The sequence below is a fragment of the Ambystoma mexicanum genome, chromosome 13 (genome assembly GCF_040938575.1).
Source record: "Ambystoma mexicanum isolate Mex_15411 chromosome 13, UKY_AmexF1_1, whole genome shotgun sequence".
Taxonomy (NCBI): Eukaryota; Metazoa; Chordata; class Amphibia; order Caudata; family Ambystomatidae; genus Ambystoma; species Ambystoma mexicanum.
Window position 1 is genome coordinate 578803091 of NC_090938.1, and position 27572 is coordinate 578830662.

General features: G+C 49.9%; 1 protein-coding gene across 1 annotated transcript in view; it reads right to left on the reverse strand.

The window, feature by feature from the left end:
- Positions 1-3943: 3943 nt before the first annotated feature.
- LOC138521507 (ras-related protein Rab-18-like) overlaps positions 3944-27572 on the reverse strand; it is a 609882-nt gene continuing 586253 nt past the window's right edge. Inside the window, exon 7 of the mRNA XM_069634405.1 lies at positions 3944-4993. Within this exon, the coding sequence (XP_069490506.1) occupies positions 4818-4993 (176 nt within the window). The 3' untranslated portion in view covers positions 3944-4817. The remainder of the gene's footprint in view (positions 4994-27572) is intronic.

The window sequence follows — 27572 nt, forward strand, 5'->3', positions numbered from 1 at the left end:
GTTTTCGAGCTCTCTAAGAATGGTAAAGAGTTCTTTGCTGTCTGAGGACGCGTTAGCAATGCGGAGGTTGAAGGCATTGGCTTTTTGAGTGATTATTGCTGATTTGTAAATTTTGTTGGCTTCGGCGAAGGCTGATGCCGATTCTGGGGTGTTGTTTTTCTTATGGAGGTGTTCAAGTGATCTTTTTGTGCGTCTTAAGGCTATAAGTTCTTCATTAAACCAAAAGCAGGAGCGTTTATCAGGTCTACGGGTTTTAGTGGTGATGGGTGCAAGTAGGTCGATGGTTTGGGTGAGGCATTGTTGGTATTGTTCTGCTAGATAGGAGGGGTTGTTGGTGCCTAGAACCATATGGGCAAAGGAGGCACTCAGGGCTGGAATGAGTTTGTCGGAAGAGAGCTTTTTGATATTTCTAGTCTCAAATGTTTCTGGTTTTTTAGGGGTGATGTGTTACTGGTGTTGTCTATGGTGAAGTTGATTGCATAGTGGTCTGACCAGTTGATTGGGAGGATGGAGTCAATGGTGACTCGAGAGTTAAGAGTGAGAAGCCAGTCTAAGGTTCTTCCTTTTGAGTGGGTGGGTTTATCTACCAGTTGTATGAAGTTCATCTCTGACATGGCTGTATAAAATGTAGATGCTTCTGAGTCGAGGGGGTCATTGTATCCTAGGTTAAAGTCACCGAGGACTATGCATTTGGTTTTAGGCTTGATGAGGGGCGTTAGGAGTAGTGGGATGTCCAAGTCAGGGTGTGTGTTTTTGTTAGGTGATCTGTACACCACTAGTAGGTTGGTGGTGCTTTTGGGGTTGGAGGTATACTTGACTAATAGGAGTTCATAACCTTGTATCTGTTCTATTGGGCATTCTCTGATTTCCAGGGAGGTTTTGGCTATTATGGCAACTCCGCCTCCTTGGGTATTTGTCCTGTCAGTTCTCAGGATGCTGAATCCTGGGGGAATAGCAAGGGCTAGAAGTGGTCCTGCTGCTGGGTGAAGCCAGGTTTCAGTGACCACCAGCATATCAAGGTGTTGGTCTTCTATGAGGTCATGGATATCTATAGCATGGGCACCTAGTGAACGGGCATTGATGAGTGTAGTTTTGAGGGTGGAGGTGGGGGCCGGGGGTGGTGTGTTACCTTCGATGGGGGAAGAGTCAGTGGTTTTGTTATTGGTTTGGTGTTTGAGTGGTGCGTTGTGGAATCTTTTGTGTTGGAAATTAGTAGGTGTGGTGTTTAGTTTGGTCAGTGTATTGGGTGAAGTGGTGAGTGAGGTAGCTCGTAGGGACATTTTGGTTCTAGACATGAGTCTATAGAGTCTTTCAATGCCCAGGATGGGTGAGGTTGTGTCATTAATGCAGATGGGTATGGTGTGATTGTGTGTAGGCGGGTTAGGACTAAGGCACGGGATGTCTGAGGTTACTACCTTCTTGATGGTGATGGGCGTATTGTGTGCCTGAGGAGATGGTATGGGGAAGGGGGGGGAGTGTGGGGAGGAAAGGGGTGGGGCAGGGGATGGGGAAGTGGCGTGGACAACCTGGTCTAACTAATCCATCACCAACCTTGATGAAGTGTCCTCTGGTGCATGGTGTAATATTAGGGACTATACAAAAAGGGAACATGATGATGGTGAGGAGTGCTAGCATTATATTGGTGGGTGCTGGGTGGGTAGAGCTAGAGTTCAGTGAGCTGTCTGGGCACCTGGACTGGGAGCAGTAATCCAGTACAGGCAGGCTGTGCTCTAATGCAATCACAGCATCAGCCTGGGTAGCTAGTAGGGTGCACGGGCAGTGGGTCACCTGGAATTGATATTGGCAATCAGGCAGAGAAGCATAGGTCACTAGCAGTATGCACAGGCGATGGGGCGCCTAAGTTCGAATATAGCAGTTCAAGGCATAAAACATAACAGGGTGCACAGGCAGTGGGTCACCTAGATTTGATTTTAGCAGTTCAAGGCATAAAACATAGCAGGGTGCACAGGCAGTGGGTCACCTAGATTTGATTTTAGCAGTTCAAGGCATAAAACATAGCAGGGTGCACAGGCAAAGGGTCACCTAGATTTGATTTTAGCAGTTCAAGGCATAAAACATAACAGGGTGCACAGGCAATGGGTCACCTAGATTTGATTTTAGCAGTTCAAGGCATAAAACATAACAGGGTGCACAGGCAGTGGGTCACCTAGATTTGATTTTAGCAGTTCAAGGCATAAAACATAGCAGGGTGCACAGGCAGTGGGTCACCTAGATTTGATTTTAGCAGTTCAAGGCATAAAACATAGCAGGGTGCACAGGCAATGGGTCACTAGCAGAGTGCACAGGGGGTGGATGGGTGACCTAGAGTCGAATTAGTTAGCATACTGAGGAGTTGCATTATATAGCAAATTGGGGATTGTGCTTTGCTAGAGGAGGGGCTGTGTGTGGGAGCAAGGAGGTATAGAGTTCCAACTTTAAATAGTCGATTAAGCGGCACAGTAGCAGTGGCAGCTCTGCATTGATCCTAACAAGCATATTGACCCATTTGGGTAACCAGTAACATTGAAATGCACTCTACGGATTTAAGGGCTATTTGAAGCCAACTGGATACCCTTGATGAAAAACAATGTATGCACAGGCTTGTTAAATTGTCTTTTTGAATTGCAAACTATTAATTACTTGCTATGTCAAACTTTTTTTCTTTATTTCATTCACACAACTTCATTTCTCTTGCCACTAACTCCAATATTTCAAGTTTATGGGCTCCATACATACATTTTATTGTTTTTTCAAATCTATTTCTTTTCTATTAAATCTTACACCTTCCGCTACTGGGTGTAAAGCTCATCTTTTCATCTCTAATGCTTCCGACTGACAAATCTCAGAGTCATCACTCAATCCAAATTCCATTATTCTTTAATCTCCTGCAATGCCCTTCATCTACTTTTTATATGCCCCTATTTCTCCAGACATTTTTGTATTCTCAATAGTCTAAGACTTTCATGCTTGACACTTTTTCTGAGCTTCTCTTAGAGCTTTTATCGTCACCAAACAACAAGATGTTTACTTCTTAACTTCCTGCCGAGGTAGCATGTTGCTAAAGCTGGTTCCATTTCATCATTTAGGCCTGGACTCTTCATCATGAAGCCGGACACTCAGCCGTTAATATTCCCTGCTCATCTACTGTGGCAACCTACAGATACAAATAAGACCTGCCTCGAACCAAGTTCTGGAGTTTGTGTGTGTGTAGCTGACAGGGTTATGACAACATCCACTATTGATATGCAAAAACAGTTGGGGGGGGGGGGGGTTCCACATAAAAATGATATGCGGTTCTATTGGCTACATTTTGGCTTTAGAACACAAAGTCCCAAGTTCCTCACTTTATCTCCCACACGCCTAAATCACTAAAGAATGCATGGCAATTAGACTAAGGAAACTACAAAGAATAGTTATTTGAAATTGCGGTTCTCCAGCATGGTTACCAGCGTTCTATTCTTAAAGGCCGAATATCACAGCCACTGTGGAGGATCCCAATCAAGATACCATGATGGACAGCCACATATACAAAGGCTGTTAGTCCCACAATCCAGAGAAGAAGTTCAGCTCAGTAACCTTTGACTCATCTACAACTATACTAAGCAGTGAGCTACACTACACATCATTTACCCTGCTTTTCGTTCACAAACTAAGTGATAGGGTTAATACAAATGTTAAACTGATACATTTGACTACTGTTGGGTAAAGTATGAAAGGAGTAGTTCTTTATGAGCATAAGATAGTTATGAAGTTGAATGTAAAATTGCAACCAACCATTCTGCTTCCCTCATCACTTACACAAATTGGCTCAGGCTAAAATCTGCTGTAGGGTTCTCTTCATACACCATGCCTCTTTTCATGGAGGTACTGCACCAAGTTGCAACAATGTTTAGGTAAATTAGCATAAACTGGAAAAATGACAACAATTAATAAAAAACGGATGCACTTAAAAATAAAGCAGCCTTTATATTATTTTTCTAGACTCAATCAAGAGACTGAACAGCAGCCACATTATATTGCAAAAAAATAAAACATTGATGCAGGCATCTGAGAACATTGAACACAATAAACTATTTCAAGAACGCAGAGTTACTGCAGCTGTGTTGAGCAGGTGCCTGCACACAAAGTGAGTCAGTAATAATATTATTAAAAATATCATAAGCCTCCTGCAGAGCACAGCACAGTTCCCGCTTAGAATCAAAAGCGCTGGACCCACTCGCCAAGAAAACTATTGGCACTGCTCAGCTCTGCTTCACAGTTCAAGCTACGTGCAGTGTCCTTTGAGAAGGCACAATTAATAGCCTGGAGCCCATCACGCAACCAATTAAGATGTACAGCGAGATTGACAAACACGTGGCACGGATACATTTATCCCAGTTTCTTATGTGGCTCCGTTATCAAAGGTGACTAATTGAAGCCTCCTGAGCAGGCCAGCATGCCGGCCAATGATTCTGCGCAGTAGATCAATCAGTACTTTCCAAACTGCAAGTGTTATATGGCCATGCCACCTCAGGTAGGGCCTTTTCCGACTAACCGTTGCACAGATTCATGAAACACCAACAATGCAGAGGCTTAGCAGCAAGGAATTCATTTTCAGAAACGTATACCGATAGATTTACATCATCAGCAACATCAAAAAACGGAGGACATGCACACAGTGATTTTGTTTTGCTCTGGCTTAAAACGAGACTTGGCAAAGTATGAAACTCGTTCAGTTCCTTTGGTCAAGTGCAATGTCTCTTAAGCCTTGAGTGACCTGCTGGTGAACGGCCTGGTGCCCGTGATCTGCTCATCTACTTAATGCAGATCCTTCGATGTTAGGCCATAGTGCAATAGTATCTAGCGCATGATTCTCTCTGTGAACGTGTTGGCTTCGACAAGTAAACACCACCCGTTGGTGACTCGGTGTCCCACAATCCTGGGGTCTGTATGATCTTCTCTGCCACTTCCTCAAAAGCACATTGCACTCCATCGCAGCTCTTAGCACTTGCCTCTGCAGAAAAACGGGAAGGGCTATCATTTCAGTGTGTTAAAATAACATTTATGCATACGGTTACATTGATCAGTAGTAGCTTTAACAAAAAATGTACTATTGAGCAGTCCAATGCAAATGAGCAAACGGAGATGGTATGGACCTCCTCTCAGCCAATCATAATGTTTAGAGTGCAGTCAATAACTACTGGTATTGACTGCATTCTGAACAAGCTGTCTTCAGAAGCAGTCACGTAATCAGCAATGCAATTTCCAGGCAAGTTTTTTTCAACAAAACACTTCCTCTCTATGAGTACCTTTTTGTTGTTGCTGAAACTGGCTATTTAATACATGGAAGAGAAATCTAAATCATTAAGAAATCACTTTGTAGGTCTACAGATCGGGGCACCCAAGTGACGACAGGATGGTCCCAGGCCATCACTGACAAAATTGCCAGGCATGTCAACCGCAATCCGCCTAGGAGACCCAATAAATTCACCCCACCGATAGGGAGAATAATACCCAAAGGCTGAGTTGAAGAAGGGAACACTAGTAAACGGAGTAAACTACAAAGGGGCGACCCATTTGTTTGCATGCATAGCGTGCCTTAATTGACCTCTGGCGCTCACGAGAACTCGGAGACTGACTAAAAAAAACATGAAAGGAATGCGTGTTAGGGGGTGCTTCTCTGTCATTAGGGCCGATATTGTGCATTGCGAGCAGGGGAGGATGTCCAATGGTACAGATAACTATATCAAAATGTCTTTGAAGAATAGGTTTCTAGCCAAAGGGCTCCTGGCTTTTGAAAATAGAACGTACCCGCCCCATGGGTCAAGGATCACCTTAAGGCCCCATACTGCCTTAGAGTGTGAGTATGCAAGGGACCTTGGAAGAGGGTCATCAAGCTGCCTGGATGAGAATAGGGGCCCCTAAAGATGGGCTTGTGAGTGGAGATTGACTCAGTACAGCCCCCTGCCCTGTTCCAATTACCAACTGCGACATCTGCAAGGTGTTGACATGGAATACAGCGGGTGTAGAGAAGCATTTGATTGACCAAGACTGGAGCAACTTAATTCAGGGCTTTTATCTCATATGCCTGAAAGAGACCTGGGCCCTGAACTCGTTATAGTTACAAGGGTACAGGGCTTTTAATGTACAAACAAGGAAAGGAGCCAAGGGAGGCCAGGTGGAGGGTTGTTAACCCTGGTAGGTACCAGTTTAATGTGGGTTATAGAGTCCTGCGAGTCAGGCTCTCCAGACCTCCATTATATAATAGCAAGAATCGGTGATGGCCACCATTTGCTTATATTCAATGTATATAATCGACCAAATGGCTGTAGCCAACCTGGGACCTTGGTCCTAATGCAAGACTTGATCCAAAGGTGCGATTATTACGACTATAAGAAAGAACATGTTCTAGTTTAAGACGATTTTAATTTACAATTGAAGCCTTAAAAAGAGGTGGATGATCTATGGGACGAGCAAGCTGCAGCCTCGTGGATGCTGGCACTGGTAGCAGACCACCCTGTAAGAATGCATAGCCAGGCAATTGACACATCCCGGGTCCTGTATGTGCTTGATTTTCGGGAGTGTAACGGTGCATTGCCCACGATCAAACAGGGACAAAAAAACTTTTATTTGCATGGAAGTTGATCCTGGATTGATTACGTACTAGTCTTGGCTAGAGATTGGGAGCTAATTGATAATTTTGAAGTGGTAGATCACTGTGAAAGTGACAAATAAGCCCCTATCTGCCTAATTCAGAACATTGGGCCAAAAAAGTAAAAACCTTAAAGTATCAACTACGACCTCACATATCTCAGTAGTTGGACATGTTTGCGTACAATCAAGATTGAAGAGACTGAAAGCAAGTATGTCATAGTCCAGGCAGCCTTGAGCAATATGGAAAACATTCGTTTTGAAGCTAGCACAGATTAGAGTGTAATGGTGGAGTTTGATAATTTAAGGGCCTGTTCCTCCTTGTTAACTCGCCCGATGGATGAAGTTAAGGAACTAACTTTGAAAAACAAGGGGTGGTTCCACGAAGAATGCAGAGCATCCAAGAAAGAACTAAAGCTCTGCCTCACGGTTAATAGGACCTAATTACAAGGTTTTAGAGGCAATTATAAATCCGTAATAAAAACTAGGTAAGAGGTTTTTAATCATGCGAAATGGGAGGATTTACCGGAGGCAGTGAAAAGGAGACTGCGAGGTAGTATTTCCAAAATACGGCAGTGCAGTATAAGCCCAGATAAGTGGTGTGATCACTTCAAACACTTATAGGGGGCCTGTATCGACATCAGCGCTGGCAAACAAACCAGTGGGCGTGATGGGGTACATTCCGACTGCGGGAGTACAAGGTTTTTTTCTCTATCTTTGGTTGTGGAAGCCATAAATAAGTCGAAGGGGTGAAAATCATATAGGATCCTTATAGATTTATTCAAGGATGAGCCTACTGTGTGGGGGCGCCTGTTCTGTGGAGGATGTTTAATGCACTTATCCAACGAAACACAGTATTGTGCCTAGAGCCGAGATAGTGCCCATATAGAAAAAAGGCAGGAGGGACAAGCGAGGCAATCATTGGTTGATTTCACTGAAGCAGTAGGGAAAATCTTTGCCAAAGCAATTCTTAAACATTTCCAGGACTGGGACTTCTCAAGTAAACTCATTAACGATGTTCAGGCCGGGTTTCAGCCAGACACGAGTATACTAGACCAGTGTTTTCACCACCTCTTTCTTATTTTACAGAAATACACGGTCTTAAAGTTAACTTCTATGCAGTCTTCGTGGATTTGAAGACTGCCTTTGATGGTGTACCTAGACAATTGCTCTGGCAGGTACTTAAAAAGAGGGATATTCCTGGCCACCTCCTGGAAGTAATATGTGAATTGTACATTGGTAATAAGACAGTTGTACCCTGGGGTCCAGCTGGGGAGCTGACAGACTTGTTTGTTGTGCAAACAGGTGTGAGGCAGGGATGCATTCTCCCCCTGTTCCCCTCCTATTCTGCATGTATATTAACAAAGTGATCAAAGTGATTGACGAGCTAGTAAGAAACAGCTCTGTGAACTATTTTGATTCCTCTAAAATAGGCAGTGACACGATCACCACACTGTTCTTTGCCAATGATGCAGTATTACTTGCTACCTCCCCTATGGGCCTTAAACACACCATGAACTGCTTTGTGATTATGTGTAATCAGATGAGGCTGAATCTGAACAAAGTCAAAATTAAGGTAATAGTGTCTGGACCCAAACGTACTAAACGCTGTAATTTGAAGATAGTGGTGGATGGTCATATATTAGAACAAGTTCCTTTCTATGACTACCTGGGTGTCAGGTTCTCAGAAAGCAGTTGTTGGTCAGTCCAACTTGCTAAGTCATCCATTAACCTGGATAAGAACAGTGGGGGTATTAACCTGGATAAGAACAGTGGGGATGTCAGGACATTTTTCAACAACCACAGAGGGGTTGGGGGTGGGGAGTCAGGAATACGACACAGACGCAAAGGAGTCATGTTTGTTGCAATAAACGTTCATTAAAGCAAACAGGGTTGGAAAATACCTCACTATACCTTATCTAGGAGGAATTTCCCTAACTCAACCAAAGCTAATGGGTCTGTCCAGGGTGTCAAGATGTCCAACAAAAAGTATGTCTTGTGTCTGTAATCCTGGTCCTAACACTCTAAATAAAGGTGTAAATGATTCGGTATCTTGCTTTTCAAAAGTGCCCAAATATTCAGGTTCAACGCACAAGTTCAAATCCAATGAAAAGGGTTGCAATGAATCAATGTTCAAAGTTCCAGAGAATAACTTCCTTCCCCAGATTCTATATTCTAATACAACAAGTTCAAAAAGAATAAACAGGTTCCAAGAGGATTAATCTCTGCACTTGGTATCTTTTATTGGGGAACAGTCCCCTTCCCCAGGCTTTCTCTTCATCTTTTAACACGTTGCAAATCCTGAGGGTATTTCTCTTCCTAAGGACGTTCCTTGCCTTTATATACTTTCACAACAGTTCATAATTCCAAGGGCATGAATTTCTTTGAGATTCTTTATAACTTATTTCTCTATTGATCTTCACCTGGTATACTCTCCTGCCAGTCCTTGTTACACAAACATCTAATTTTATCTTCACCTGGTACACCTTCCCACCAGGACTTTATTACACAGATACTTATCTTCACCTGCTATACATTCTTGGCAGGACTTTACCATACAAATTACTTTCTCTTTAGGGCTGGGGTTCAATAACCCACTTGTGACTTGTTTTACAAATCCTTTAATTTCTTTTGCAGCTTTGCTTTTGGCCTCTCGTTGAGTTTTCAAGAAGTGACTAACTTGATTAGGACATCTGGTAACCCACTTGTGGTCTCTGGGTTCACCAGTAACTTCTGGCCTCCCCACGCCTCAGGTTTCCTTCAGTTTGTGGTATTCCTATGGACCGGCACACATGCACTGGCAACCCGGTAACCCTCTTATTCTCCCTGGGTTTACCGGTTGCCTCCAGCGCTTCTTTACTCTCGTCTACTGCAGCGTATTGGTTGTGTGTGCGCCCCCTGTTAAGCACTGTATCCTTGCTGTCTCTCTTTGTGGTGCACCGTTCCTGCTATTCTCTTTCTCTCAGCAGTCAGTTGCCTGCACCCAGGCTTCTCCTTTCCTCGCTCGGAGTCGACTGCAACAGCATGTTCTCTCCCCAAGGTGGTGCTCTGTGTATTTCGGGTCACACATTTGCAGCTCTCATTTCTATTTTTCCAGCTCCTTCTACTGGTCAGGTGTAGCCAGGCTGTATTTAAACTTCCCAGTTTTATTATTCGTCTTACAACTAGACTGCTGTGTTGGTCTTCCGGGCTTCGCAATCTTCATTACTCTGTGATTCTTTCTTGCGTCAGTCGTTATATGATCATTTCCTACATGGCTTTGAGGAAGTGGATACTGACCGTTGTTGGAACTGATCCTCACTACTCCCCGCTTCTTCCTTGTCCCAGTTGTCCATATACTATCCCTAAGGGGAGTCTAGGTAGTAACAAAATAGATCTACATAGAGGTTGGAGAGGAGTGCAACAATATGCCATTATTTATTTATTTTTGACATTTATAGCAGCGCATCAAACCCTCGGGCATCAGGGCACTAGTTACATAAAGTGCAAAGTGACAATCTTAAGATATACAGACAGTGTCAGGTAGGTGCATAAACTGGCAGAGCCGCGCCTCATGGTATGGGGGCTACATCAGATATACCATGAGTCACAATCAGGTAGGTGGATAAACTGGCAGAACAGCATCATTATGGCATGGGGCATAGAGGAAACATCCCTTGAAGGGAAGATGGTGCATGCAACTTTTCCCAATGATGTCATCTTGGGAAAGTGATGAGTGAAGGTAAAATCCCAGCATCATGGCTAACGGCCATACTAATTCCTGTTTTTATTAAAGGTAACCGGATGCTTCCAGCAAACTACCGCTTGTTGGCCATATTAGATGTCCCCGTGAAGCAGTTTGCCTCCTTCATCCTGGACCATATGCAAAAATGGTCCGACTCTAATAAAATCTTAGACAGGTTCCAGACAGGCTTTCACCCAGGTTCTTCTACAACCCATAATCTTAGAGCTATGGACCTGTTGATTGAGAACACAAGGCATAAGGGTGGCCATGGTCTGTTAGCGCTTTTTGTGGATTTACATCTGCTTTTGATTGGGGCGAGACTCTGGATAAAGCTTGAAGCAATGGGATGCATGGGTGATGGGAGGGCAGTCCGAGAGTGCATGAGTCACAGAGACAGGAGAATTGTACTGCCACTTCGAAAGAGCAAACATGGCTTGCTACTACATTTCAGTGTCTGAGGTGGAGCAACACATGGGAGAAGGCAGTGTGAAGCTGCACATGCTGGTGTGCATGCCTGCATGACATAGGTCTAACACAGCAATTACAAACAAAGGTGCCATTAACGGGACCATGGAACACGTCCACAGTGAGCACACTGTGAGCCCACCTACCTCCACCCCAACATCCCTGATGGAAAACATACAGTGATGCTGTACAGCTAAAATAAATGAAAACATACAGTGCAGACCCACCCACGCATGTCAGCCACATATGCATCCTTCCAGTGACAACCATAACATCAACAACACACATGCATGCACACCACAAGACACATGACTTGCAATGGAGAGATGCACTGGAAGTGGGGAATGTAACAAAATCAAATATGTATTGCATATAAATATTTACAATTAAAACGGGGAATGAAGGTGAAAGCAGTCCAGGGGTAGAAAAAGAAAAGAAATAAAAATCCTACGCCTAACTAACTATATACAAGAAAAACTGGGAAGGAAAGTCTGCCAAGTCCGGGGAACATAATAAATAAAAAAGGAAACTTACATCTATATAACTATTCACAAAGGCAGCGGGCTATTCCTCCTCTCAGGTCTCAATCAGCCTTTCTCCCAGGGCTGGGTCCCACGCCACATCTCCCCTCCCTCGGGCGGGCCTCTGTTGTTGCCTGGAGGGCTAGCAGGTCGCCCAGGATCGTGTCTCTATTATTTGCGCCTCCCTGCAAATGGCCTCCAGGATGAAAGCCTGCCTCCTTGCACGACGCAGCGCAATCCCAGCCGTGGCCATCACCATTCCTGCTTCCTGTGTCCGCTGACTCTCTGCCACGACCTGCCTGTCATAACTGCAGAACAAGGAAGACAATCTGTGCCTCATGAGTGCACCCTGCCTCACTCTTGCCATCTGCCTTCTTTGGGTGGTCTGTCCTGTGAAAAATTGCCTCCTTCTCATTGCCACCTGCTGCTCCAGTGATGGTGCCCGCTATTGGTAAGCGCTCCAAGCGGATGACAATACCCGGGAGTGTACGGCACCCGCACTGCTCATAGTGCCTACTGCCCCTCCATTGCCTGTGCCCCGTTCGGTGCCTGGGTGGGCACGGTGGCCACCTCGGCTGCTGTTCCTTGGACTCCCAACGTGGGCAGGGATGTGATCTCCACCAGACGGGCGTTTTGGGTGGGACTGGTGCTGCACAGGGGTCCCTGCTGGTACCTGGGCCAGAAGGCACCCTGGAGGATGACTGGTGCACAGAAGAGAAAGATGAGGTGGTTGCAGCAGGGAACATCACATGGAGTACAACACGAACAGGCTTGCTGCAAGTCAGGACACAAGGCAGTATAGCTCGCTGTAATGATATGCAAGCAGACTACGAGCAGCCTGCAGATCATCACGAATGGCACCTGTCCGCCTCGCCAACCAGGCCAGCAGGGGCAGCACATAATCACGGATGTACGCATAACATGGTAAGGGGATGTCGGTCTGGGTGGAGAAACTGGCCAACAACGGGGGATGGGTCTGGGTGGAGGCATCCCAGCCGGCGCACACTGCTGCATTCGATGGCCCAAGGACAGGATTTTGCACAGGCACTCCACAGTGGCTTGCACAGCCCCATTCCACATGGACATAACTGCAGTACGCAAGCCCACGTCAACACCCACAACTGACTCCATGGGCTGGGCTTCAACGGCCACCTCCTCCACCTCCGTCAACTGGATGACTCCGGGGCGTCTTCCACCATGGATGGCCCCTGTGTGGCATCACTTAGCCAACCGCTGCTGAGGAGTCCACTCCCACCTTCACCTTCTTGGAATTAGCCCCAGCAGCCATGCCCGATGTCACTGGCGCTGCCCCAGCCACATTGCTCCCCGAAGATTAGCATGGCTGTGGGCTGCACCTCTGCCTGGTGGAAGCATTGCTGCATCCCTGCTCCACAGCACTACTTCCACCCTCTTCAGCAGATGCAAATGTGGAAAAGGAGACACAGAACAGCAACATCAGTGTACTGCACCAAAGCTAGCGTGGTATCACCAACATTCACAGGAACATGACTTGTCAAGGGAACAACCATAAACCTCCACACCCCGCACACATGGACATACAATCCACATCCACGCACACACCTGCCTGGCCATCACTCCATCAATTGCACATGCACATGTGAGCATGCCATAGCAAGAAACACATACCCATGTCATGCACACACATCAACTCTGAGGGCCCAAAAAGTGCCATGAGCAAATACATCAGAGTCCTGTGAAGTGCAATGCCTCAACATGACTAAACCAGACATTTCCATTTTGTGCACATACACATGAGCATGAGGCATGCACATGACGTGGGCAACACTACCTCAACTGGCACACTTGCCATCCTGGAACCTCAAAGACACAAGTAACATTGCATGTGCACGGTCTGCAAGGCAGCAATACAACACACAATGCAATTAAGAGCACATTTAAATTCCAAAGATGACTCAATGCACACATGGAGAGCAATGTCTGGGGCATGCATGCAGACCTCCGTCTCAGAGGCATACTTGCTGCAAGCCTAAGGGGGTCACTACCAACATGCACAACACTGCACCGTACAGCCGTGCCCCACATGGCTACTCACCAGTCGACTCCAGGCGTTGCTGCAATTTGCAGACCTGGGTGTGCAGCGCCAGGAAAAACCTCTCCAGGACTGGCATGTTGTTCCCCGACATCCGGCACCTGTGCGCATGGTGCCCCTACATGGTTCCACTGACCTGGATGAAGCGCATGGCCTGGCTGTGGGTCCTGGATATAAGATCCTCCCAGAGCTTGTGTACGGTCTTGAAGGAGCAGACTGCCACCCCCTCAGTGTTGATGGCATCCGTGATCCGGTCACAGATCTGCTGACGTCCTCCTTTGCCGCGTTGCAACACAGGGTTGAAGAGGGGATCATAATGATCCAGGACCATCGCCACGAGGATGTCAACTTCCCTGGCACTGAAGTGGACAGCCCTCTGCCTCGCTGCCAAGGGGTTGCTGCTCTGGTCTGATGATGATGCAGAAATGGCAACCCTGAGGCAGTTGAGGGTGGGCAAGGTGGTCCTGGAGCTGGACTGTGGAGCGGTGGTGGTGGAATGGCACGGGAGGAGTCTATAGAAGCGGCTGAAGAGACCACAGGGCCGGAGACAGGAGCACAAGCAATGGCTGGACGGCAGGCACTTCAAACGCAGTGCAGGTGGGCAGCAGGCACACACATGCAGCAGCAGATGGCAAAGTTGGAGGCAGCATAGGGCAAGTGGAGGCAGGAGCGTGGGTCTTCCGTGTCACTTTATGATGGCAGCAGTGAACAGAGTGAAGGGCCTTTGCGTGTAAAAAATGAGAAAAGCATGGACACGTGAAATCCGAGGAAAGGCCCTCAGCGTGTAACTCACGTGACATGTGCTGCGCACAGGCGTTAAGCATGTCATATCTGGGATACATTAGTACATGTAGAAGCAACTCCAAAAATGCGTGCGAAGGGGAGCAGATGGACGAGTGGAGTACTGCGTATTTTGGGGTGCCACTCAATCCGTGCACTTCAGGGACCGTACAAACTTCTTATTTTGGTGGTGGATTTGCCTCTGTACATACTTTTTTGACTTTTGCGAGGTTAACAGAGAGTTGCGTATGCATTTTTGACAACTGTGGGTGCCCTTGTCTTTCGTGTACGAATACTCTTACCTTTCTGGTAGCTTTCCTGGGGTTCGCATATGCATTTTTTGTGTAGCAGGGTCCCACTGCGTATTGCATACAGCTTTTTTCTTTTTTCGGAAGCTATCCTGGCATTGCGTATGCTTGTATTTTTATTTTGGGGTCCCTGTGCTTTACGCATATCATATTTTTCGCACCTGGGGAACAAATTAGCCTTGCTGGACCACAGAACTATGTGTTCTATCATGTGGACTGCACCCTCACTCAAATTCCCCAGGCCAATTACTTGGTGTGCCTTCCATATTTCCGTTACACCTGGAACATGAGTGGAAAGGCCCCAAAAGGGAAAGAGGCAGACGGGGCCGGGGTCTGGGACGTGTTGTGGAAGCAGCTGGACCAGCCCCAGGTGTTCTGGGACGTGCTGTGGAAGCAGCTGTCCCAGCCCCAGGGGGTAATGCCATGCCTCAGCCCACTTGGGGTCCTGCATCTGGACCCCATACTCACCCCCACTAGCATAACCTCCCCAATATCTGCAACATGGTACCACAACGTGCACAGCTGTTTGCTGCATCCTTGATGTCAGTGACTCTGCTCTGCTAGACATGTGCATGTGTCAGAAATAGGAGTTACACTTCATGCCCTGCAGGGTATAGAATCTCTTTTCACACATGTAAGCATGTGCTTCCATGCTACATAGATCATCCAAGATGACAACCAACACGCCTTATGGTGTGCCCTGAGTGAGTGTGCATATGTCTTGACTATGCACATCCCGCTGCCCCAATGGCAATGACTCCTGAGGCAAATCGTTGCGAGGCCTGCTCCGTTACCCTCCCTCACTCAGCTCACACCCCGTGGGTCCATGCCCCTCTCCCTCTTGTGAGTCACTGTACCTTGTTCCTATCTACAACTCCACTGACTTACTCTCTCCACTTCACGGACCTTGCCATACACCAACTGGGACCATTTCCTTTTTCCCAAATTTACGGCATGTTCCCATTGTGTACAGTCCCTGTACCAAGACAACAATGGTGTGACATGTGATGGATGCAGACTTGATGTGGATAGGTGTGTCTACCTGTTGCCATGTGATTTAATTGCAGGTCACAGAGCTACATGTCCATGCCCATTTTCACTGGTATTAGTCCACAGTTTGCGGTGCAATGTGCCATAATGTGCTTCTTAACGACCCTGTTGGTTGGCAATGTGTCCACTGGAAGAATGGCCCCGAGCACGGAATTGTGTTGCCAGTCTGCATATGCCAAGCTCAGATAGCTTGTTGTCCACAGTGTGTGGATGCTTTATTCCTTATGATGACATGCCCTGCATTAAGTTCCATGACAGCAATGTGATACACATGTTTACTGTAGACAAGTTGCACATGACTCCACATGTCTTTTTCTGTGCATGTGCAGGTGAGAAAGCACCAGATGCAGAGGAGGAGGAAGAGGATGAAGAAGAGTCTGTGGTGCTTCAGACCATCAGTGGATGACGTGGTGTAGCAGGCCGTGAAAACCCACTGGTGCTACAGACCATCCTGAGCCGTGCTTCAGACACTTCTGACTCTTTGGACTCAACTGGCTCTGATGCTCAACCGGATGTGCAGTCCTCAAAGCTGGCTGAGGTGAGTGCACCAATGGGGTGGAGCAGTTGGGGCCCGTAAGTCTGCAAGGGGCAGGTGCCTTCACAAGGCCAGTCAGTGGTGGCATGCCCATCTGTGGTGGTTACGGCTGCCGGGCCATGCTCCCATGTATTGGTTTCTGGTCCTGGGACAGATGTGTTGCAGTCCTGCAGCCAGGGACAGGGGCATCACAGCAAGGGCCTTGCTCTCTTGGATCAGGCAGCCATGGGTCCAGCATATGTGAGGAACGTGTGCAGACTGGGCAGAGTGGGAGCAGCAGATGTTGCGTTCCGCAAACTGATAGGGTGCTGCCTATGAGAGTTTGGCTGAGGGCATGGATAGGGTGGCCACTTCCATGATTCCCCCCCTAACCCCCAAGAAACACAGGTGGAGCAACAGCTGCAGGTCAGGCGGTCCACATGCCGCTCCTACAGGCTGCACACGGAGGCCAACATCAGGGGCGACGGGCAGATCTGCAGTGTCTGCAGGCATGCCTGCTTGCAGGGGGTCAGGTACACAGGGAAGCCCTGAGGCGTGAGTTGTTGGCCCACAGAGCTGCAATCCGTGAGGAAGAAGCAGCCAGCAGAAGACTGTTCCGCTAGATGTTATCATAGAGGTAGACAATCTCGGAGGAACTCTGTGCAACCCGTGAGGTTGTGCATAGTGACCTTCAAGCCCTCAGTCTGCTGGTGCATTCATCAGTGTGACGCATGGCGGCTGCCACTGAGGATCAGGCCAGAGCACTGTGTGGTGAGCCTCCAGCACCACTTCCACCTTCAGATTCAATGCAGGATGGGGGTGGCAGCACAGATATTCCACCCGGTCCACCGTAGCCGTGAGATACGTGAGCCCATGGAGGGGAATTATTTTTTAATCCATGCCCGGATGTTGACATGTTATTTTTGAGTTGCCCTTTACAGGTTTTATTTTTACCTTGAGTTGTGCAGTTGCCCTCTGAAGGCAATGATGTTTTCAGTGGTGGACATGCAGGCATGCATAGTGATGTCAACTTGCATGGTGGTGCGCAGGATGACATGTGCAGGTATCTATGGGGTCAGTGTATACTGGCACGTGTGCTGTGTGAATGTTACTTCACTATGCCTTTTGTAATGTCTTCTCCCATGTTGTTTCAGTAATCCGTGATGTGGTGGTGGCTGCTGTCCCGGGGGAGACACCCTGCACCCTTTGACGGCCATGCTCCCCATTCCCCCCACAAGGCACTGGCCCTCCTGTCACTTATTCTGAGACACAGTTCCTGGTGAAGGTGATGTGGGATTCACACCATGTGAGCATGCGTCATTGTGCTCCATGTTTTCTGCATGTGTAACTTTACTTATATGTGCTTTGCATGCTACCATGCCAGGATGGTTTAAGTGGTACTCTTGTCACTGTGTTACCTCCCTCAGTCAACTAATCTATGCCCACACCTACTGTGGTTTAGTGAATGTCATTGGCCATCTCCAATTCAGGCATTGTACTCCTTGATGTGTGTTTAACTTGGCCTTCCCTCTCACTCTCTCTCCCTCCATTCCTCCATCCATCCCTCCCTCCCTCCCTCCCTCCCTCCCTCCGTTGTGCTACGCTGCACTCATGGGCAGATCATAATCTATGTCCTGTCACCCTCTTGGACCCCGTGGTGCTTCTGCAGTGGGTGCTCTCTACATATTTTCAGAATCCATTCATGTGTTGTCATGGATGTGCATGTTCTTTCTGTTGTTACTATGCATGTCATTGCATTTAGGGGATGCGTCTCCCGATGGGTTGCATCATATGTAAGGCAGGTGGGTAACCTGTGGAGGTAAGTGAAGGGCATTTGCAGATGCTTGTGTGGCGTTTGGCTGGGAATCTTGCACTGTGTGTGATCACTTTGGATTGACGTGTCTTTTGGGGCACCAGTACCGCTTCATGGGTACATGTTTCACAGGGTGCGGTTCTGGTGATAGGTCTGGGCATGGTGTTGTTTCTATGGATTAGTGGGGCCACTGGGTTCATATTCAAAATTGTGGGAATTTCAACTGTGTGGGGGCCTTTCTTGGGTGGTTGGGAGTGGGTGGCAGGTCCAGCTGTTTGTGGCCTGCGACAGGCATTAATGGTTGTGCTGGTGTGTCTCTCATTGCACTTTGACCCTGTGTACTGAGTGACACTTCACATCCCTTAGAAGAACAAGTTACTTATCTTACCTGGTAACGTTCTCTCGATGGGATGTTCCTCCGACGTATTCCACATCTATGATAGTAATGACCACAGCTGTGCTGCTTTGGAAAACTTTTTTGGAGTAGGCGTCCTGTGTCGATGACATCAACACGCTGTCCCTCGAGGGCCTCTGTCGAGGGTCGACGTCACCGGATGTTATATCTAGGATGCACGACGCCCGTAGCCTCAGTTGTAGTTTTTTCCCAGAACGTGTGGCACCAATCTCCTGCCAGTATGATTGCAGAAAGCCTTGTGGAAACATAAGCTGCAATCACATAAGAAATTCTGTAGAGGGGAAGGCTGGAAGGGTTCGATGTGGAATACGTCGGAGGAACATCCCATCGAAAGAACGTTACCAGGTAAGATAAGTAACTTGTTCTTCGAGGGGATTGTCTCCTCCGACGTATTCCACATCTATGACAGACTCCCGAAGCAGTACCAATGTATGGAGGTGGGAAAAGAATTTACAAATTTAGAATTTTAGAATGCCCAATCAAATTGCTGAATACAGGACTGCCTTACCAAAGGCCAAATCCTGCTCATGGATGGAGTCCAAGGAATAGTGTCTCATAAAGGTATGGACAGAGGCCCATGTGGCTGCTTCGCAAATATTGAGAATCGGAACCCCCCTCTGTAGGGCAGTGGAGGCAGCCACACCCCTAGCAAAGTGAGCCCATAAGCCTACTGGAGGGTCCTTTCCCACCAAACGGTAACACTCAGAGATCGTCAAAATGACCCCTCTGGACAAGGTCTGCTTGGAAACAGCCTGACCTAAAAGCCTTCCAGCATAACCAACAAAGAGCTGATCGGCCACTCTGACCCGGGACATCCGTGAGAGACAGAAACTCAAAGCTCTCCTAGGATCCAACCTATGGAGCCTCTCCTCTTCCTTGTCAGGATGTGGAGGAGGATAAAACGCCGGAAGAATTACTTTCTGGCTCAAGTGGAATTCCGACACAACCTTCAGAAGAAAAGAAGGCCGCACCCTAAGGACAACCCTGTCCTTACGGAAAACAGTGAAGGGAGGTTTGGCGGAAAGTGCCTGCAACTCACTCACTCTGCGTGCGGAAGTAACCGCAACTAAAAATACAGTTTTAAAGGAAAACAGTCGCAACGGACAAGAAGAACAAGTTACTTTCTTACCTGGTAACGTTCTTTCGATGGGATGGTCCGACGACGTATTCCATATCTATGACAGTAATCACCACAGCTGTGCTGCTTCGGAAACTTTTTCGGCGTCTGCGTCCTGCGTCGATGACGTCGATGCGCCGCCGTCGAGGACCTCCTCCGACGTCCGACGTCATCCGATGTGATAAGTAGGACGCACGACGCCAGTAGCCTCAGTTGTAGTTTTTTCCCCCAGAACGTGTGACAATAGTCAACTGCCAGTCCGACACAAAGCCTTGCGGAACGTAAGCTGCAAACGCAACAGAAATTCTGCAGCGGGGAAGGCAGGGCGGGAGCGATATGGAATACGTCGTCGGACCATCCCATCGAAAGAACGTTACCAGGTAAGAAAGTAACTTGTTCTTCGAGGGGATTGGGTCCTCCGACGTATTCCATATCTATGACAGACTCCCAAAGCAGTACCAAATCAAGGAGGAGGGAAAGAATTTAGAAACAAAATTTAGAATAGCCAATCAAATAGCAGAGCAAAGGACCGCCTTGCCAAAGGCCAGATCCTGCCCTCTGATGGAATCGAGGGAATAATGCCGCACAAATGTATGCACTGAAGCCCAGGTGGCAGCATCACAGATGTTGCGAATAGGAACACCCCTCTGCAGGGCAGTAGATGCAGCCAAGCCCCTGGTAGAATGGGCCCGCAAGCCAGCCGGAGGGTCCTTGCCCGCCAAGCGGTAACACTCCGAGATGGCCAAAATAATCCAGCGGGACAAAGTCTGTTTCGTCACAGCTTGCCCCAAGCGCTTACCAGCGTAACCAATAAAGAGTTGATCGTCCACTCTGACCCGGGACATGCGAGAAACATAAAAGCTCAAAGCTCTCCTAGGATCAAGCCTATGGAGCCTCTCCTCTTCCTTACCAGGATGCGGAGGAGGATAGAATGCCGGAAGAACAATCTTCTGGGCCAAATGAAATTCCGTCACTACCTTCGGAAGAAAAGAAGGACGAACTCGAAGGACAACCCTGTCCTTGTGAAATACAGTGAAGGGTGGCTTAACAGAAAGTGCCTGTAACTCACTCACTCTGCGAGCGGAAGTAACCGCAACTAAAAACACAGTTTTCAAAGTCAACAGCCTCAAAGGGCAAGAATGTAACGGCTCAAACGGAGCACCCATAAGAAACCTAAGAACAAGGTTCAAATCCCAACCGGGCACCAGGAAAGGCGACGGAGGGAACACATTAGTGAGCCCTTTCAGAAACTGTGAAATTAAAGGGATTTTAAAGTAAGAACATTCTTCAGATGAGCGCTTAAAGATGGACAGCGCCGCCAGGTAACCCTTAACGGTACCCACTTGCAAGCCCCTGTGGGCCAAAGAAAGCAAAAAGGACAGAACCATGGGGATGTCACATGCAAAAGGATCCACATTCTGAACTCTGCACCAGTCGCAGAACTTACGCCAACGGCAACGGTACAGAGACTTAGTTGCGGGCCTTCGGGCCGAAAGCAACACCTCCATCACGTCTTCAGGGAGGTCCCAATCCTTATACCTCAACCTTTCAGAAGCCAAGCGTGAAGGTTGAGGGATCCGACCTCTGGATGGAGAACCTGACCCCCCTCCCGTGAGAGCAGATCGTCTCGGTAGGGAAGACGACGTGGAGGGCAGATGGACAAGTCGAGAAGGTCCGGGTACCACGTCCTCCGAGCCCACGCCGGAGCAATGAGGATCATCCGGGAACCGAACTTCCGTAACCTCCGCAGCACTTGCGGGATGACGGGTACCGGAGGAAACGCGTACAGCAGCGGGAACGACCACTCCACCACGAACGCGTCTCCTAAGGCTCCTTTTGGAGGAAATTCCCGCGAGCAAAACCTTACGCACTTCCGGTTGACACTGGAGGCAAAGAGATCCACTTGAGGGGTCCCCCAAAGGGCGAAGATCTCCAGGAGAATCTCCTGAGCCAACTCCCACTCGTGAGAGATCGTGCACTGCCTGCTCAGAGCGTCCGCCGTCACGTTCTCGACTCCGGCCAGATGAACTGCTGAGATCGAAACTTCCTGCTGGATGGCCCAGAACTCGAGCTGCATCGCCTCCCTGCACAGAGGAAGTGACCCTGCCCCCCCCTTTTTGTTGAGGTAGTGCATGGCCACTGTGTTGTCCGTCAGGATCAGGACATTCTTCCCTCGCACAGTCGGCAGAAAAGCCCTCAGGGCTAGCCTGACGGCCCTCAGCTCCAACAGATTGATATGGAGTCTGGACTCCGACGGAGACCAACGACCGCTGACTGTCAGCCCGTTGGCATGAGCTCCCCATCCCGTGAGGGATGCATCCGACACGATCGTCACCTCCGGCCAGGGAAGCCAAAACGGAGCCCCCTTCATCAAGTTGCCTTCGACGGCCCACCACAGAAGGTCCCGGGCGACCGAGGGCGGCACCTGAATCGGGTCCGACATCCTGCCGGAGGACTGCGACCATTGCATCTTGAGTGCCCACTGCAAAGATCTCATTCGCAGGCGAGCCTCTGGCACCAGAAGAATGCAGGACGCCATGAGGCCGAGCAACCTCAAGAACTCGAACGCTGGGAGCGTCTGGGCATGCTGAAACTTGCGCACCATCTGCTGAATGTGAAGAGCCCTCACCTGGGGAGGAAAACACTGCCCCAGGGAAGTGTCGAGCACTGCTCCGATGTACTGGAGCCTCTGCGTTGGCGTCAAATGGGACTTCTTTAAATTGAGGGAGAAGCCCAGCCTGTGAAGGGAGTGGCAGGCGACGGACAGATGATCCAGGACCTGCTCGGGAGAGCTCCCCCTGATCAACCAATCGTCCAGGTAGGGGTAGACGTGAATCCCCCCTTGCCTGAGATGCGCTGCCACCACCACCATGAGCTTGGTGAAAACCCTCGGGGCGGAGGTCAAACCGAACGGCAGGACCCGAAACTGAAAGTGCGAGTCGCCAACCGCGAACCTCAGGTACTTCTTGTGCTTGGGATGGATCGGCACATGGAAGTAAGCATCCTTGAGGTCGAGTGACACCAACCAGTCCTGAAGCTGAAGGGCCTGGAGGACTTGAGAGAGAGTAACCATCTTGAACTTGTCCTTCCTGAGGAGTTTGTTCAAACCGCGCAAGTCCATGATGGGTCTCAATCCCCCGTCTTTCTTGGAAATCAAAAAATAAGGGGAATACCATCCCTTGTTCCTCTCCGCTACAGGCACCAGTTCTATGGCGCCTTTCTCCAGCAGGGCTTGAATTTCCTGCGCAAGGAGCGGATCCGGACACATCAAAGAGAGGTTCCCCGGTGGATTGTCGCGAGGCCTGTGCCGAAAGGGAAGACAGTAGCCGTGGGTTATGATCTCCAGAACCCACACATCCGAAGTAATGGCACGCCACTCTACAAGATGCTGCGCCAGCCTTCCCCCAACCGGCGAACCATGGGACAAGGCCTCATGACTGAGTAGGAGCGGCTGCGGCGTTACCTGAGGGCAAAGAGGCAACTGCCCGAGCGGCCTTGGCACCACGGGTACCCTGTCGTCCACCTCTGGTACCCCTGCGTTGGCCCCTTTGACTGCCAGCTCCTCTCGCTCTACCAAAGGACGAGTAATAGCGAAAGGAGCCACCCCTCCACTGCTGTCCCCTAGGACGAAAAGGCGGAGGTTGGCGAACTGCAGCGCCCAACGACTTCGCTGCAGCTTTTGAGGTCTGCAACCTCTCAAGGCTCTCGTCAGCCTTGCTGCCAAAAAGATGTTCACCATCAAAGGGCATGTTGAGGAGCCGGGACTGCACATCAGGAGCAAACCCCGACTTCCGCAACCACGCAAACCTGCGTATCACGGTGCTCGCCGCCATGGACCTACTGACGCATTCAGCTAAGTCCAAACCCGACTGAACGGACTCACACATGGCATCCTTACCATCCTGGACCAAAGCAAGGAAACCATCCCGTTCGTCCCCTTCGGGAATATGTTCAGCCGCTAACGCAACACAGTTCCACAGAGTGTGCGTGAAACGTGACAAGGCACAAATGGAGTTGGCCGCCTGAAGCGCCATACCACCAGAAGAAAACACCTTCTTCGCCCAGCCATCAAAACGTTTGTCGTCCCTATCAGGAGGGATGGTAGGGTACGACGCCTGCTTTGCCGGGGCCGTGGCCGCCTGCACCACCAAACTTTCCGGAGTGGGGTGCCTGGTCAAGTAGCAGGGGTCGCCACTGGCTGGACGGTATTTCCGCGACAAGGATCTGCCCACTGCCGGGAGACTCTCCGGAGCAGTCCAAGCCGCCGCCACCCTACGCTGTAAAGCCATATGGAATGGCAGAACCGGGTCAGATGGGGGACCAACATCAAGGATGTCCGTCAGATCATCCTGCACAAACTCCCCTGGGGGAGCAGACCATCCCAGATACTCAGACACCCTAGCCATAAGGCGCCGGTATGAGGAATCGGCATGGGAGCCAGGCTCAGGCCGACCAAATTCCACCTCCGGAGAGGTGTCCAGACCACTAGCATCATGCAGCGACTGCCTCAATTCGTCAAATTGACTATGGCCCGAGACAATGTCATCCGGCACCTGACCAGGAACCAGGCCAACCGAATCCTCATCCGCCTCCGAAATATAATCCAAGTGGTGGAAAGGCACCTGAGAGTGCCTGCTCTTAGCCAGAGCCTTCCTAGGGGGTACACCCGAGACACGGGGCACCTCCGACACGAAAGGCGTCGATGGCGTCGAGCGAATCGGCGCCGCCGTCGAGAAAACCGGCAACGGCGCCGAGAGGATCGGCGTCGACGTCGAGGAAATCGGCGTCGACGTCAGATGCAGCGCCTCCAATATCGGCGGCGTCGACACAGCCCTCGAAGCCGGAGCCCCGAGCGTGTCCCTCGACGACCTGAACGTCGACGGCTTCGACGACTTCCTCGGAGCCGGAGCCTCGAGAAAGCCTGTCGACGCCCTCGACGCCTCAGACGTCGATGTCTTCCTCGAAGACATCACAGGTGCACACGGTCTCGATCGCGTCGAGGACCGGGACCTGGAACGGGTACGGCGAGAACGAGCCTCCTTGTCCGAACGGGACCTCTCCCGTGACTCGTGCCGACCACTCTTGCGAGCGGCGTCTCTCGACCTCACACGGCCGACCCCACTCGGGGGCGCGGACGGTTGAGTACCCTGCGACTCAAGAATCGCCAACATTTTCTTCCCGAAGGAAGCCCATTCCTCCGGCGTCGCACGGCTGGTGGGATAACCGACGTGCCGGGCAGAGTCCTCGGAAGAGGACCTGGAAGGCGACCGGTGACGGCGCTTCCGAGAACGCCTCGAAGAGGCAGAGGAGTGGCGAGACCGACTCCTAGAAGAAGACCGACGAGACCTCCGACGATGACGCGGAGAGTCACCCCTCGAATCATCCGTCGAAAGCCCCGCCGACTTCGACTTCCGGGGCTTGGACACCCGACCTACCGACAATTTCTTCTTACGTTCGCGTAAGGCCTTGGAAGTGAGCGACAGGCAGTCGACACAGTCATCCGTGTCGTGGGCCTCCCCGAGGCACCAGAGGCAGGCGTCGTGCGAGTCAGTCACCGACATCTTGGACCCACACACCCCGCACTTCTTGAAGCCCGGACGCGGGGTTGAAGACGAAGTGGAAGACATCGCTGCGAAGGAATATTCACAAACGAACAGGCTCGAAGAACCAGAAAGAACAGAACTCCAAAGAGTCGAGGCTAGAACCGAGAAACACGAAGCAACACGTTCGCGGAAAAAACGGAACTGAGGCTACTGGCGTCGTGCGTCCTACTTATCACATCGGATGACGTCGGAGGAGGTCCTCGACGGCGGCGCATCGACGTCATCGACGCAGGACGCAGACGCCGAAAAAGTTTCCGAAGCAGCACAGCTGTGGTGATTACTGTCATAGATATGGAATACGTCGGAGGACCCAATCCCCTCGAATGTAAGGGATCAAACTGAGCTCCCATTAGGAACTTTAAAACCAAATTTAAATCCCATCCCGGCACCTGGAAAGGCGACGGTGGAAACACATTAGTTAGCCCTTTTAGAAACTGAGAGATCAAAGGGATCTTAAAATAAGATCATTCCTCAGTCGAGCGCTTAAATATGGACAGCGCCGCCAGGCAACCCTTAATGGTACCTATTTGCAGGCCCTTGTGGGCTAAAGAAAGCAAAAAAGACAAAACCAAAGGAATGGAACATTGGAAGGGATCCACATTCTGTACCGTGCACCAGTCACAGAACTTTCTCCACCGGTAGCGGTACAGAGTTTTCGTTGCGGGCCTTCTGGCCGAAAGCAACACCTCCATCACGTCTTCGGGGAGGTGCCAATCCTTATACCTCAACCTTTCAGATACCAAGCGTGAAGGCTGAGGGAATTGACCTCTGGATGGCGAATCCGACCCCCCTCCCATGAGAGCAGATCGTCTTGGTAGGGAAGACGGCGTGGAGGGCAGATGGACAGGTAGAGAAGGTCCGGGTACCACGCTCTCCTGGCCCATGCCGGAGCAATGAGGATCATCCGGGAACCGAACCTCCGCAACACCTGCGGAATGACGGGGACTGGAGGGAAAATGCATAGCAGTGGGAAGGACCACTCCACTACGAACGCGTCCCCTAAGGCTCCTCTTGGAGGAAATTCCCACAAGCAGAATCTTTTGCACTTCCGGTTGACATTGGTGGCGAAGAGATCCACTTGCAGGGTTCCCCAAAGGCCGAAGATCTCCAACAGAACTTCCTGAGCCAGCTCCCACTCGTGAGAGACAGTGCTCTGCCTGCTAAGAGCGTCCGCCGCTGCGTTTTCATCTCCGGCCAGATGAACTGCCGAGATCGAAATGTCCTGCTGAATGGCCCAGAACCAGAGCTGCATCGCCTCCCTGCACAACGGGAGTGACCCTGCCCCCCACCCCTTTTTGTTGAGGTAGTGCATGGCCACTGTATTGTCCGTCATAATCGGGACATTTTTTCCCTGCACAGACGGCAGAAAAGCCTTCAGGGCTAGCCTGACAGCCCACAGCTCTAACAGATTGATGTGGAGTCTGGACTCCGACAGAGACCAACGGCCGCTGGCTGTCAGCTTGTTGGCATGAGCTCCCCAACCCTTGAGGGATGCGTCCGTCACAATCGTTATCTCTGGCCACGGTTGCCAAAATGGAGCACCCTTCATCATATTGCCTTCGACGGCCCACCACAGAAGATCCTGTGCGACCGAGGGCGGGATCTGAACGGGATTCGACATCTGCCGAGGAACTGTGACCACTGCATCTTGAGAGCCCACTGCAGAGATCTCATCCACAGCCTGGCCTCGGGCACCAGGAAAATGCAGGATGCCATGAGGCTGAGCAACCTCAAGAACTCGAACGCCGGGAGACTCTGGGCACATTGACATTTTTTCACCCTCTGCAGAATGTGATGAGCCCTCACCTGGGGAGGCCAACACAGCCCCGGGGATGTGTCGAGCACTGCTCAGATGTACTGGAGCCGCTGGGTAGGTGTCAAATGGGACTTCTTTAAATTGAGGGAGAAGCCCAGCTTGTGAAGGGAGTGACAGGTGACGGACGGATGATCCAGGGCTTGCTCAGGAGTTACGTGCCCTGATCAACCAATCATCCAGGTAGGGGTAGACGTGAATTCCCTCCTTTCCTGAGATACGCTGCCACCACCACCATCAGCTTGGTGAAGACCCTCAGGGCGGAGGTCAATCCAAACGGCAGGACCCAAAACTGAAAATACTTCCTGTGCTTTGGATGAATCGGCACATGAAAGTAAGCATCCTTGAGGTCTAGAGCCATCAACCAATCTTGTAGTTGAAGGGCCTGGAGGACTTGAGAAAGAGTTACCATCTTGAACTTGTCCTTCCTGAGAAGCTTGTTCAGCCTACGCAAGTCCACGATGGGTCTCAATCCCCCGTCTTTTTTCGGGATAAAAAAATAAAGGGAATACCATCCCTTGTTCCTCTCCGCTACAGGCACCAGTTCTATGGTGCCTTTCTCCAGCAGGGATAGGATTTCCTGCGCAAGGAGCAGATCCGGACGCTTCAAAGAGAGCTTCCCTGGTTGATTGTCGTGAGGCCTCTGCCGAAAGGGGAGACAGTAGCCATGGGTTATGATCTCCAGAACCCAAACATCTGAAGTAATGGCACGCCATTCTCCAAGATGCCGCGCCAGTCTGCCCCCAAC